The sequence below is a fragment of the Danio rerio genome, chromosome 2, assembly GCF_049306965.1.
Source record: "Danio rerio strain Tuebingen ecotype United States chromosome 2, GRCz12tu, whole genome shotgun sequence".
Lineage (NCBI taxonomy): Eukaryota > Metazoa > Chordata > Actinopteri > Cypriniformes > Danionidae > Danio > Danio rerio.
Window position 1 is genome coordinate 63,055,001 of NC_133177.1, and position 14,697 is coordinate 63,069,697.

Sequence of the window (14,697 nt, forward strand, 5' to 3'; positions counted from 1 at the left end):
TATGTGTGTGTGTGTGTCTGTGTATGTATATATTTATATCCTTAAAAAAATGTGGATGTAAATAAAAAATGTGTGTGTTTGTGTGTGCGTGTGTGTGCGTGTGTGTGTGTGTGTGTGTGCGTGTGTGTGCATGCAGCCGCAGGACGGGTACCGGATGGTCCAGCAGTTCCAGTTTCTGGGCTGGCCGATGTACCGCGACACACCGGTGTCCAAACGCTCCTTCCTCAAGCTCATCCATCAGGTGGACAAATGGCAGGAGGAGTATGATGGAGGAGAGGGACGCACCGTCGTACACTGCCTGTGAGTAACACACACACACACACACACACACACACACACACACACACACACACAGGAGTTTGATGGAGGAGAGGGACGCACCGTCGTACACTGCCTGTGAGTAACACACACACACACACACACACACACACAGAGGAGTTTGATGGAGGAGAGGTACGCACCGTTGTACACTGTCTGTAAGAAACACACACACGCACACATGCACGCACACAAACAAACACACACTCAGTGTCAGGGTCGGCTGTGGCCCCTGTTATCGGGGTCCATTCAGGTGTCTGTCTGATCCGTCTAAACACAACCCCCCCCCCCCCTCCCCCCAAACCACACACATACACACACACACACACACAAACACACACACACACAGAGGAGTTTGATGGAGGAGAGATACGCACCGTTGTACACTGCCTGTGAGAAACACACTCACACACACATACACACACACAAACAAACACACACTCAGTGTCAGGGTCGGCTGTGGCCCCTGTTATCGGGGTCCATTCAGGTGTCTGTCTGATCCGTCTAAACACCCCCCCCCCCCCAACCACACACACACACACACACACACACACAGAGACTGTCAGGGTTGGCTGTGGCCCCAATTGTCAGGGTCCATTCAGGTGTCTGTCTGATCCGTCTGAACCCCTCACACACACACACACACACACACAGCATCTGCTCATCAGTGTGTGTGTGGATCTCCTCATAATCCCGTCTGATCGCAGCAGGGCAACAGATCAATAATCATTAGCGCTTCATTCATTGATCTGAAGATCTGAGGAGCCTGACGGAGTGTGTGATCTGATCAACACTAGAGAAACACTCACATCTAGTGGCCGAACACACACACTACACACACACACACACAGATTAATACAGTTCTCTATTTTCTTCTTTAATAACCTCTTTTCTCTGTTGTATATTGCATAAACATCTTTAAATAACGCAATAGTGCAGAATGCGTGTTTATTCGAGTGTTGTGCGTTTGTTAATGTATCCCTCTGCCGCAGCACAGCTGTGTTCAGCACTCAGATTCACAACTGCTGCCTGTGTTCATGTTTGTGTTGTTTAAATGAGTGTTTATGTGTGTTCTGCAGCTGCTGTTTGTAAGTGTTTGACTCTTCTAAAGCAGTGTTTCTCAACCACCTTCCCGGAGCTCTGCACATTTTCCGTGTCTCCTTCACCAAACACACCTGATTCAGATCATCAGCTCACTAGCCTGAGAGACCTGCCTGTGACAGACAGAGACATCCAAAACATGGATTGTTGGTGGTCCTCCAGGAATGTGGTTGAGAAGCACTGTTCTGCAGCATAAAAACAGCATCGTGTGTGTGCAGATATGCAGAAGCATGCTCAGTGAACATTCTTGTTTAGCTGAAGTCTGTTGTGACTGTGTGTTACGTCTTTGTTTTGTTCATTTAACCAGCCCAATGCCAGGTTAGCCAGTTGTGTTTGTAATGTTCAGCTGTAATGATGTTACAGCTTGACGTTGTATGGATGTTACCATAATTGGCCCGATGTTCCATTTTGGTTCCTAACAACCTAAAATCAATCAAATATCAACGTCATTTGAGGTCATTGGACATCAAAATCACATTATCCCTGGACGCTGGCTAGACGTTAAGTTTTGGTCACCTGACATCACCTAAATCTAACCTAATATTGATGTCTTATAATGTCGTGTGCCGCTGGGCAATAACTCAGTTTACTACAGCAGGGATTCTCAGCTAGTGGGTCTCAGCAATCCTGCAGGTGGGCCGCGAGATTAACTAAAATTAACTTAAGTTTTATTCTATAATTATTTGATTTCATTATTAAATATGTCATATTAAAATGATAGTAGTAATGGCATTTCACGAAACCGTCAAGGTTTGGGTAACAATGATTAGAGTGGGGTGATGCAGTGGCGCAGTAGGTAGTGCTGCCGCCTCACAGCAAGAAGGTTGCTGGTTCGAACCTCGGCTCAGTTGGCGTTTCTGTGTGGAGTTTGCATGTTCTCCCTGCGTTCGCGTGGGTTTCCTCCGGGTGCTCCAGTTTCCCCCACAGTCCAAACACATGCAGTACAGGTGAACTGGGTAGGCTAAATTGTCCGTAATGTATGAGTGTGTGTGTGTTTCCCAGAGATGGGTTGCAGCTTGAAGGGCATCCGCTGGGTAAAAACTTGCTGGATAAGTTGGTGGTTCATTCCACTGTGGCAACCCCGGATTAATAAAGGGACTAAGCCGACAAGAAAATGAATGAATGAATGATTAGAGTTATAATAATCAGCGCGCAAGTGCCTCACACTGTATCACAGTCGCACAACACAAGTCCGTTGATTCACAAACTAGGCTATGCATGCTCTCTGTGTGAACGCTTTAAAATATCCGCAAAGTTGTCCAAACTAACGTCTTGCGATTGTTTTATACCTGACGCACAGGAGGTGTCTGAACTGTACAGGTGGATCTAGCCAGACTCTGTGGTGTGTAAGTGAACAGCTGTTCCTGTCAGCCCACTCCAATAATGTCCAGCTACAATCCCAACCACCTCCAGATCAAAGTGTTCATCAGATTTAGAGGGTTTTATTGTGTTTTACAATTAGGACTGGGTTGTTTATTTTAATGGGCATCAATCAATAGATGAATAGAATAGAACAGAACAGAACAGAACAGAATAGAATAGGGTTTTTTGCCATCCTGTAGTCCTGGCAGATTCCTTTACTAAAGGAAAGGCCCAAATACTCTGCTGTGTTTTAAAAAATTTAATAAAATACATATTTTGATTATTTATAGTTGAAGTCAGAATTATTCACCCCCCTTTGAATTTATTTTTCTTTTTTAAATATTTCCCAAATGATGTAGAGCAGATTGAGGAAATGTTCACAGCATGTCTGATAATGTCTGTTCTTCTGGAGAAAGTCTGATTTGTTTTATTTCGGCTAGAATAAAAGCAGTTTTTAATTGTTTAAACACCATTTTAAGGTCAATATTATTCGCCCCTTTATTTCTCGATAGTCTCCAGAACAAACCATCGCTATACAATGACTTGCCTAATTACCCTAACCTGCCTAGTTCCCCTAATTACCCTAGTGAAGCCTTTAAATGTCACTTTAAGCTGTATAGAAGTGTCTTGAAGAATATCTAGTCTAATATTATTTACTGTCATCATGATGAAGAGGAAATAAATCAGTTATTAGAGATGAGTTATTAACACTGTTATGATCAGAGATGTGTTGGAGAAATCTGCTCTCTGTTAAACAGAAATTAGGGAAAAATAAACAAGGGGGTGAATAATTCTGACCTCAACTGTATATACGTACATGCACAATCTTTGAAGTTTTTTATTTAAAACAATGTAGAAAAAAAGAGAATAATAAAAGGCAAAATAAATATTTTGCTAATAAATAAAGCTTTAAAATGAGCATTTTAGACAAAAAAAATTGGAAAAAAGGTGGGCCTCAAAGTGAAAAAGGTTGAGAACCCCTGCACTACAGAATATTACGTTTACACACACATGCACAAATAACATGTGAACACACCAGATTTACACAGCGTAATAATCACTACTCACTACACTGTAATAAATGGCCGTGATTTCAACGGTAAGAAACTGTAAAAATGCTACAGTACAAATCCGTAACCTGGTTAACAGTATGTTTCCTTAATATACACGGCGAAAAAACCAATGACTGTAAAAAATATGGACGACGCGACAGCCCTTTTTCCCATTGAACGCCTTGAGCGCAAAACGCCTGCTTGACGGGCACAAACTGTCGCAAAAGACTGCTGAAATTGGAGCCAGACATGCGCAGAAGGATTGTCTGATGGAGCCAGAGGAGGAGCCGTGAAAATGAGCGGAGTCGAGCTTCCAATCAAACGCTTTATGTAAAATCAACCACGCCCCCCGAACTGCTCAGCATGCGTTTGCTGTCATATCAACACAAATGGATGTAATAACGTTAACAAATATGAGGGTTTGATATATTTAATCGCGCCAGCTCCAGGCCGCAGCGCATAACCTACTCGCGGCGTCGCGGGCTGATTCCGGCTCGCATGCGGCAGCGCCTGCTCGCTCGGCCGCCGCATCTGGCTCGATTGACTCGGACTGGAATTGGGTAGTGAGTCCAGGCATCCGGAGTAGGTCCAGCAGAGGTAACATTAGTCAGTCTGAGCTCTAAGAGATAAGTCTCCGGCAGGCGAGAATCTAGCCGGAACTGTGTTTTGCTATCTGGGTGGCTAGGCGTGTATCAGCAAACTAATAAAGCCCGAAAAAAGCCCTGAACTTAGCGAATAAACAGTGTTCCACCAGGATCATGTATGTCAGAAACTATAGTTTACTGCTGAACTCATTTTGTCATGGTAAAATAACACAGAAATCCAATAATAACACTTCAGTCTACTTCAGTCTCCTGCCGAAGCTCAGACGCCGCGCTTTGAGAAACTGTCAATCACAGCTGTCAATCACGATGACACGCCCAGCATTAAATTACTGCTGAAAACAAACTGTTCACAAAAATGAAGATCTGCACCTATTTCAGCACAATAACCAGTGCCTTAATCCACCAGAACTGTCTTTCGGGACATTTTATTGCAAGTGTAATATTTTTTTTTATTTGGGCTCAAGTCTCCCTCATTAACACGGAGGAGGCGGGCTTTATGACTTGTACTGCAGCCAGCCCCCAGGGGGCGATCTAACGGCCGACACCTTCACTCAAACGTAGGCTTGCGGCACACTTGGAAAAAACGTAAACTGACTTTCCCAGAATTCCCTGTATGGCACATCACTGTTTATGCATTTGTTGACATTATTATGGATGTTTTTAGTTGTTTCCCCATCAGTAATGTACATTAGAGATTTATACATCTAATGTTGATAAACAATGTTTATTTCATGACTTTTAAGCGTGTTACCATACTGGTGTTTAGTAGCTGTGTGGATGACACTGAGCACCTTCTATATGCTGATACTCTTTTCTGCTTGTGGGGAAAGTTGATTGTGATGAGCATTGGCTCATTATGTAACTTCCTCATCACCACCTGCCTGTGGGTGTGCTAACGTGTCTAACTGTGCAACAAAAGATGTGTAGATGTTGATCATTCAAAATGCAGACATATTACCTCTATAAATTAATAAAATACAGTAGTTTACTGTAAAAGTTAGAAATTACTTTTACGGTTTGTACCATATTTTTAACGGTAAAGTACTGGCAACCACAGCTGCCGTTCTTTTACCGTAAATTTTACGGATTTATTTTTTACAGTGTACTCTTGAGTTCTTTTGAAAGGTCTTCAATTTACTCCTACTTTTGAGTAATATTTACAGCAGATGCTTTTACTCTACTGCTCTACATTTTCAGGCAAGTAATGGTGCTTTTACTGCAGTATGATTTTCAGCACTCTCTCCACCACTGCTTGTACCTGAGCTGATCATTGTCAGTGTTCTGTTGTTCAGCTGTGAGAAACCGTTTCTAATATATCAATTCGAGGTATTGTACTCCTTTTAATATGGAAAATATTCCCTCTATCGTGTGCCATTACTTTAATTTAGAACAAAACTTAAATCAGCTGATTTAGGCTCGATAGTCAGACTCGCTCCTGCTGGTGTCATCAATCTGGCAACCTGCTCTTGCGTGTGTTTTGAACCAGGTGTGCAATACCTAGTTCAACCACTGGGTGTCAAACTTACACACTGCACCTTTAAAGTATCCCGGTTAATATTAAATATAAAATCTGAAGCAGCACAGCTGTGTTCAACACTAATAACACTGATCAGAAATGTGCGTTCACGTTTGTGTTGTGTTTAAATGAGTGTGTTTGTGTGTGTTTTGTGCATCAGGAACGGCGGCGGTCGCAGCGGGACGTTCTGCGCCATCAGTATCGTCAGTGAGATGTTGCGTCATCAGCGATCCGTCGACGTTTTTCACGCTGTGAAGACTCTGCGCAACAACAAGCCCAACATGGTGGATCTGCTGGTACACACTGCCCTCGCAAACACACACACACACGTTACACACTCATTCTGTGCGGAGGTACAACTTACAAACACTGTCTTAGTTTTTTTTTAGGTTGTAAAAACGTTCTCTCAACGTTCCCAATGATTAAATGACATGTCTGTAGCCAATTTTACAAAGTGGACTGTGTGGAGGCAGCTTAACCCAGATGAAGAGAATCAACACACCATATTTAAAATTGTGCATTTTAATACATGATTGAGTTATATTATTATTGTTTATACACTCTTAGACTGTCCAGTGTTGTATACGGTCATTTTTTGGATTTTAATAACGTTATTCGAAACATTTTTACACAGTTTCAGTCTCATTTTATATTAACGTACTCAAGATGTTATTTTAAAACGTTATCAAAACATTCCGACCACATTACATTAATGTGATATATCATAATGTTGGGCATCACGGGGGCTCAGTGGTTAGCACTGTGGGCTCACAGCAAGAAGGTCTCTGGTTCGAGTCCTGGCTGGGTCAGTTGGTGTGTCTGTGTGGAGTTAGCATGTTCTCCCCGTGTTGGCGTGGGTTTCCTCCGGGCGCGGATTGATCAACTAAACTGGCTGTAGTCCATGAGTGTGTGTGTCAATAAGTGTGTATGTTTCCCAGTACTGGTTTGTAGCTGAAAGGGCATCCACTGTGTAAAACATATGCTGGGATAGTTGGTGGTTCATTCCACTGTGGCGACCCCTGATTAATAAAGGGACTAAGCTGAAGGAGAGTGAATGAATGAATGTATCATAAGGTTGTCTGTAAGTTATAAAAACGTCATTGTGGAAGGTTCAACACACAAAATGTCCACGACGATGTATTAATGTTGTTGTTTTTATTAACATTTTTTGACATTATTTTATTAACATTATTCAGTCTTGTGTTACATTAATGTTCTCAAAACGTTATTTATGTTATTAAACATTGCATTAATATTTTAATGATATATTAATGTTTTTTTACTTATAATATCATCATTCAAAACGTTTTCACAGTGATTCATTCTCATGTATATAAAAGTTCTCATAACATTATTAAAACATTGTATTAATGTTATAAGAACGTTTCTCTAATGTTCATAATAAGTTATAGCAAAATGTCACATTTTTCAGCCAATGTATTAACTTTATTATTGCTTATAGTACTTATTCACAATATTTTCTATAATGTTTCAGCCACATGATAAATTAATGTGCTCAGAATGTTTATCAAATTATTATTAAAATGTTATTAAAACAATACATCCACATTATAAAAGTGTTTTAAAGTAATTTATAGAAACGTCATTGTGGAAGGTTTATAGAGTCCAGTTTTGGATGATGTATAACTTTATTTATTTTATTTAGTTGTTATAATAGTTGTTCAACACTTTTTATAGTGTTTCAGTGTCATGTTAATGTTCTCAGAACGTTATTTATAATGTTATTAAAACACTGCGGACACATTATATTAATGGCATTGAACGTTTCTCTAACTGTCTCATTAAGTTATAAAAATGTTTTTGTTTAAGGTTCCTAGTGTTTAAAATTTAAATTTTTTAATGATGTTCATTCATTCATTCATTCATTTTCTTGTCGGCTTAGTCCCTTTATTACTCCGGGGTCGCCACAGCGGAATGAACCACCAACTTATCCAGCACGTTTTTATGCAGCGGATGCCCTTCCAGCCGCAACCCATCTCTGGGAAACACATACACACTCATACACTACAGACAATTTAGCCTACCCACTTCACCTGTACCACATGTGTTTGGACTGTGGGGGAAACCGGAGCACTTGGAGGAAACCCACACGAACGCAGGGAGAACATGCAAACTCCACACAGAAACGCCAACTGAGCCGAGGCTCAAACCAGCGACCTTCTTACTGTGAGGCGACAGCACTACCTACTGCATTGCCCCTTTTAATGATATACTAATGTTCTTTTTGATTATATTAATGTTATTCAAAACGTTTTCACAGTGTGTCAGTCTCATGTTCTCGGAACATTATTTAAAACATAATTAAAACATTGTATGAATGTTATAAGAACATTTCTCTAGTGTTTATAGTAAGTTACATAACATTCAAAATGTCAAATGTTTTAGATGATGTATTAGCTTTATTTTTGGTTATTGTAGTGTTATTCACAATATTTTCAGAAAGTTTCAGCCGCATGATTTATTAATGTGCTCTGAATGTTAAAACATCAATAAAACAACACTTCAACATTATATTAATGCTTTAAAGTGATTGATAAAAACGTCTGTGGAAGACGCTACATTAATATTTGTCTTGTTTTTATTATAATAATGCTGTTCAAAACGTTTCAGCCTCATAATTATGGAATTTTGACACACGTTAATGTTCTCAGACCATTATTTAAAACATTATTATAATAACACATCCACATTATATTTGAAGTAATTTATTGAAAACTTTATTGTGGAAGGTTCGTAGAACACTCGAAATGTCCAGTTTTGGATGATGTATTAACTTTAGTTAATTTTAGTTGTTATAATAGTTGTTCAACACTTTTATAGTGTTTCAGTCTCATGTTATATTAATGTTCTCAGAACGTTATTTATAATGTTATTAAAACACTGCGGACACATTATATTAATGTTACTGAACATTTCCCTAACACTCTCATTAAGTTATAAAAATGTTATTGTCGAAGGTTTTTAGTGTTCAAATTGAAAAATTACAAAGTATTAACATTATTTTTTGCTTATAATGTTTATCAAAGCGTCTGCACAGTGTGTCAGTCTAATGTCATATTAATTCTCTCAGAATGTTATTTAAAATGTTATTAAAACATTCTGTACACTTTATATTGATGTACCAAGAACATTTCCCTAATGTTCTCATTATTGTTGTATTAATGTTCTAAGTTTAATTTCATTCATCTTATCTACTTTTTAAATAGAAAAAAAACCACAAATAATGTCACACTTTAAGGTTCAATTCTTTCTATTAGTAAACCTGTGTTTACATCAATAAATCCTTAATTTGCTCCTTATTAATAGTTATCAAAAGCTGTAGAATATGCAGAGATCATGCAGAAGATGTACTTTAGAACTGTAATTAAGTAAATTATTATATTTACTATAATATTTTTTATGAAGTATTTTATTAATATTAGTTCTGCTATTTTAATAATACTTAATGTCCAATCATTAACATGCTAATGTGTGTGCAGGGTGTGTGTTTCTGTCGCCCTCTTGTGGAAAAATAAACACATGAGCTTGTATTGTGTTTTTCTGCCACTAGAGGGAGCTCGATGAGGACTCTGAATAATGATGGAAAAATCATTGTTTCCTTTTATTGACTCTGAATAATGAACTTTTTTACTTTTATTGACTTTTTGGCACTCAGATATGTATATTTAAAAACATAAGTGAATCTGTTTATTTGTATGCAGGTCAGATTAATTGATTAGGGATCCCTTAGATTATTTTGCACACTCAAAACCTTCTCAATCACTCTTGTAATCACTCTTGCGACACTGTAACTGATGAGTTGTTGTGTGTGTGTGTGTGTGTGTGTGTGTGTGTGTGTGTGTGTGTGTGTGTGTGTGTGTGTGTGTGTGTGTGTGTGTGTGTGTGTGTGTGTGTGTGTGTGTGTGTGTGTGTGTGTGTGTGTTCTTCTTCTGCAGGATCAGTACAAGTTCTGCTATGAAGTGGCTCTGGAATATCTGAACTCAGGCTAACAAGGACTGACGCTCTGCGTGTGTGCGTGTGTATGTGTGCGTATTCAAGAGAGAGTGTTTGTGCAGGAGATGTTTGCATGCATGCAAGTGTGTATGCATGCAAGTGTCTTTGTGTGTCTGAATGTGTGAGTGTGTGTGTGTGATTGTGTGCGTGTGTGTGAGTGTGTGTGCATGCATTTGTGTGTGAGTGCATGCAAGTTTGTGTACATTCTTGCATGTGTCTGTGTGCGCATGTCTGTCTGTGTGTGTGTGCGTGTGTGCAAGTGTCTTGGTGTGTGTGAATGTGTGAGTCTGTGTTTGTTTGCTTGCAAGTGTGTGAGTGTGTGAAAGAGTGTGTGTGTGCACATGCAAGTATATGTACCTTCTTGCATTTGTCTATGTGTGCATGTCTGCGTGTGTGTATGTGCGCGTGCAAGTATGTGTGTGTGCATGTGTCAGTGTGAATGGTTGCGTGCAACTATGTGTGTGTGTGTGTGAGTGTACAGTCGGCTTGTAAATCTTTGTAATAATGCGTTCCTCCAGACTGTGTTGAGTTTGGACACACACACACACACACTCTTCACTCAGACCTTCAGTGTTGTGTGTCCACTGATGATGAAGATGAAGAATGAACTGAAGATCAGAGCGACTCCTCAACATCCAGCAGAAGAGCCACCTCTTTATGAATATTCATGACCCACTATGAGCCTCATCCGCATATTAACGAGGCTGTGTCACCTGATTGGTTGTTGCAGAAATGAGACAGTGTAAAGAGCTAGAGTGTGTGTGTGTGTGTGTGTGTGTGTGTGTGTGTGTGTGTGTGTGTGTGTGTGGTGTAAAATAAATTGTGTAACATATGAGAATCTCCTAAATGAAGCCCCAGCCTCCCGCTCTCCTCCACTCTTCATCATCATCATCATCATCACCTGTTCATTGTTTGCAGATGTACTTCGCCTCTGGTTTGTTGATACTGTACATATATATGCTGTCGGAGGTGTGCTGTGATATTTATTCAGGACAATCATCTTGTATTGTTGAGTTCATATTGTACATGATCAAATATAGCGTATGATCAACACACCACTGCTGCTCTCCTCCTCTGTTCCTCACATCAGATCTCGCAGACGAGCTTCACACGGCTCTGTTTCAGTAATGCCTCAGTAAATATATATGAATATGGAGATTCTCCTTCATAATGATCCTGACTGGAGCTGAAGAATCCTCATTGAATAAAACCCTCAGCATTTAGTGGAGCTGAAGCTCACCGTGTCTGATCAGCAGCCTCTCACTGCCACAGCAAGGCAGGTTGATTTCCATAGCAGATCTCATACACGATGACAGTTCAAAGTGCTTTCAATAAACAGGAATACAAGAAATAAAAGTGGTTAAAACAGGTGTAAATGTGTTCAACAGGTTTTAAAATAATAAACAGAAAGAGAGTGCTCTGTGTGTGCCGCAGCACACTGCTCATTCAGTAAAGGCTCCGCTGAACAGATGTGTGTTCAGTCCTGATGTGAATGAGCCTAATGTTGGAGCTGATTCCAGCAGCAGGGGGCGCTGTTAGTAGCTGAAGGCCGATTCACCCTGTGATGTAATGTAATGTGTATTTATATAGCGCATGTATCGTGTATGGCCATACACCCAGAGTGCTCCACAATCATGTGGGGGGGGGGGGGGGGTTCTCTACACCACCACCAGTGTGCAGCATCCACTGGGACGATGCTCCGGCAGCCACAGGACAACCACACACCAGCTATAGAGGGAGTGGAGAGACTGTGATGGAGCCAGTTCAGTGGATGGGGATGATTGGGAGGCCATGATCGGAAGGGCTGATGGAGGGAGGACACCAGGGTTACACCCCTACTCTTTACCACATGTGCCATGGGATTCTTAATGAGCACAGAGAGTCAGGAGCTCGGTTTAAGGTCTCATCTGAACGACGCCGCTCACTGACAGTATAGTGTCCCCTTCACTATACTGGGGCATTAGGACTCACACAGACCGCAGGTTGAGCGCCCCCTGCTGGCCTCACTAACATCACTGCCAACAGCAGCCTAGTGTTCCCATGTGGTCTCCCATGCAGACACTGATCAGGTCCAGCCCTGCTTAGCTTCAGTGAGGGAGCGCTCTTGGGCTGCAGGGTGATATGGCTGTGGCATAACCTTGTATATATATATATAGATAATTTTTTAAATCTAGATTAATCTCACTGTAATCTCAGAATTAATCTAGTTTAAAATGGCTCATTTGAATTTTGCTGAAGGCATTCAGGATATGTGTGCTACCCAAATAATAAGTCATTATTAATAAGTCATAAGCGGGTATCTCAAGCCAGAGGGTGTATTAGACCAGGGGCCGGATTTTCATTCAGGATGTTTTAAAGGAATTCGATACCGCATGGCGAATGGAAAGAAAAACCTCTGTGATATACAGTGATATATATGCAAAGTCTATGTATGTTATAAAGTGTATGTGTGTGTGTGTGAGGAGGACAGCAGTGCGAGAGTGAGTCTGTAATCAGAGCCCGAGTCTGACATTCCACAGGGTTAACACTGCTTAAATATAACACACACACACACACCAGCAGCGGCCCAGAGAGGGAAAGAGCAAGCGTGTGTGAGAGAGAGAGAAAGAACGAGTGTGTAGATGGAGTTTATGTGTGTGTATATAAGTGTATGCATATTTGTGTGTGCTTTTGTAAGTTGTGTACATGTGTGTGTATGTGTTGTGTATATATATTGTTTGTGTGTGTGTGCGTGCGTGCGTGCGTGCGTGCGTGCGTGCGTGTGTGTGTGTGTGTGCGTGCGTGCGTGCGTGTATGTAGTGTTTATATCTATATTTACTAAATGTTGGCAGTAATCTCACATTAACAATGAGCAAAATATTAGTTACAGTTTATTAATCTTTCATAAATAAATATACAGCTGTTCACTGCAGTTCAGCTCCATTAAAATAATAATGATAATAATACTAATAATCCATTTTACAGAGGAAGTCAGAAGAGAAGAGAAATACAGGCCTGAATGAGGAATAAAATTAAGAAATATACAGTTGAAATTTACAAACTGTAAAAAAAGAAACACAACTATTGTTTTAAGTCCAAATTATTTACATTTGCTAAACGCCAGAATGAGAGAATTTTTACATAATTTCTAGACACACATTTACACACATTTCCTTGGTATTTCTTTAGCTTTGCGTTTAAACTGTATAACTAAAATCAGATGTTTTGGCTCTCCTTCCTTAAGCTTCTCACAATAGTTTGCAGGAGTTTTGGCCCATTCCTCCTGCAGAATTGCTGTAACTGAGTCAGATTTGTAGGCTGTCTTGCTCGCACAAGCTTTTTCAGCTCCGCCCACACATTCTCTATAGGATTGAGATCAGGGCTTTGTGATGGCCACTGCAAAACATTCACTCTGTTGTCCTTAAAGCACATGTTAACTCATTTGGCAGTGTGCTTAGGGTCATGGTCTGTCTGGAAGAGCCATTTGTGGCTGAGTTGTAATGTCCTGGCTGATGTGTTGAGATGTTGCTTCAGTATTTCTCCATGATGTTCTGTCTTCATGATGCCATCTATGCTGTGAAGTGGACCAGTCCCTCCTGCAGCAGAACAGCCCCACAACATGATGCTGCCGCCCCCATACTGCACAGTTGGGATGGTGTTCTAGGCTTGTGTGTTTCCCCTTTGTCCTCCAGATGTAACACTGCTCATTATGGCCAAACAGTTCAATCTTAGCTCCATCAGAGCACAGGACATGTCTCCACACATTAGTCTGTTCCCAGTGTCATTCAGCTAATGGAAATCTGGCTTTGTTGTTGATTGTGGCTTGTTGATTTTCTCATGTTGTCACAGAAGGAAGCAGTGTGTTTGAGCTTTTCCTTCAACACTATTCTACAGTTGTGCCTCACATTAACTCAAATGTTGTCAATTAGCCAATCAGAAACTTCCAAAACCCTGACATCATCATCTGAGCTTTTCCAGAGGCAGAATAATCTGATTGTGTGTAAACTTGACTTTCAACAAGAGTTAGAACAATTCCTCAACATATATCTCTAATTATTCTGCTATCAAGCAGAACAGAAACACATGTGATCATCCTCACTTACCTAAAAGAGAAAAAGTTTAGTCACATTAACATCTGACTTTTTTTAAATGGTCATTTGCCCTTTTATACAGTGTATGTAAACTTCTGCTTTCAGCTATATATTTAAAACTATAACATTTCTACAAATAAATCAATAAATAAACATCAACTCAACTCATTTTGCCATTTAAAATACTGCATTAACAAATACTCGTTAGTGTGCTAACAAGAATATTGCAATTTATACAGCCTGTACAGATTATTTAATACAGCACAAATACAGATTATTTATTAAAATATTTAAAAAGTGTAAGAATTACAAAATTCACTCTTACTGTATTTGCCACTTTTATATAATAATAATATAATAATAATAATAATAACATGTAATATATTTAATATTTATTCCTCGTATGCAAGTATTTAGCCTGACAATAACCAGATAATAGACAATAAATCCATAATAAAGGTGTAAATTACCAAGAATTATATAAGAATGCCATTTAGATTCGCCGTAAATCCCCTCTGATGTGCTCCAGCACACCACACATAATAATAATCTTTGATAAACATATTTGGATATTTTTGATTATGGTCATATTCCCAGTACTGGGTTGCAGCTGGAAGGGCATCCGCTACGTTAAACATATTCTGGATGAGTTGGTGGTT

At 39.9% G+C, this 14,697-nt stretch overlaps 1 protein-coding gene across 8 annotated transcripts in view; it reads left to right on the top strand.

Moving 5' to 3' along the window:
• The window catches only part of LOC100334269 (receptor-type tyrosine-protein phosphatase mu), a 340,509-nt gene extending 329,483 nt beyond the window's left edge, over positions 1-11,026 (top strand). For all 8 annotated transcript variants that reach the window (XM_073932228.1, XM_073932230.1, XM_073932232.1 and 5 more), the window contains 3 exons: positions 137-300; positions 6,115-6,250; positions 9,911-11,026. In XM_073932228.1, coding sequence (XP_073788329.1) covers positions 137-300; positions 6,115-6,250; positions 9,911-9,964 — 354 coding nt within the window. In that variant the 3' untranslated portion in view covers positions 9,965-11,026. The remainder of the gene's footprint in view (positions 1-136; positions 301-6,114; positions 6,251-9,910) is intronic.
• Positions 11,027-14,697: the final 3,671 nt, after the last annotated feature.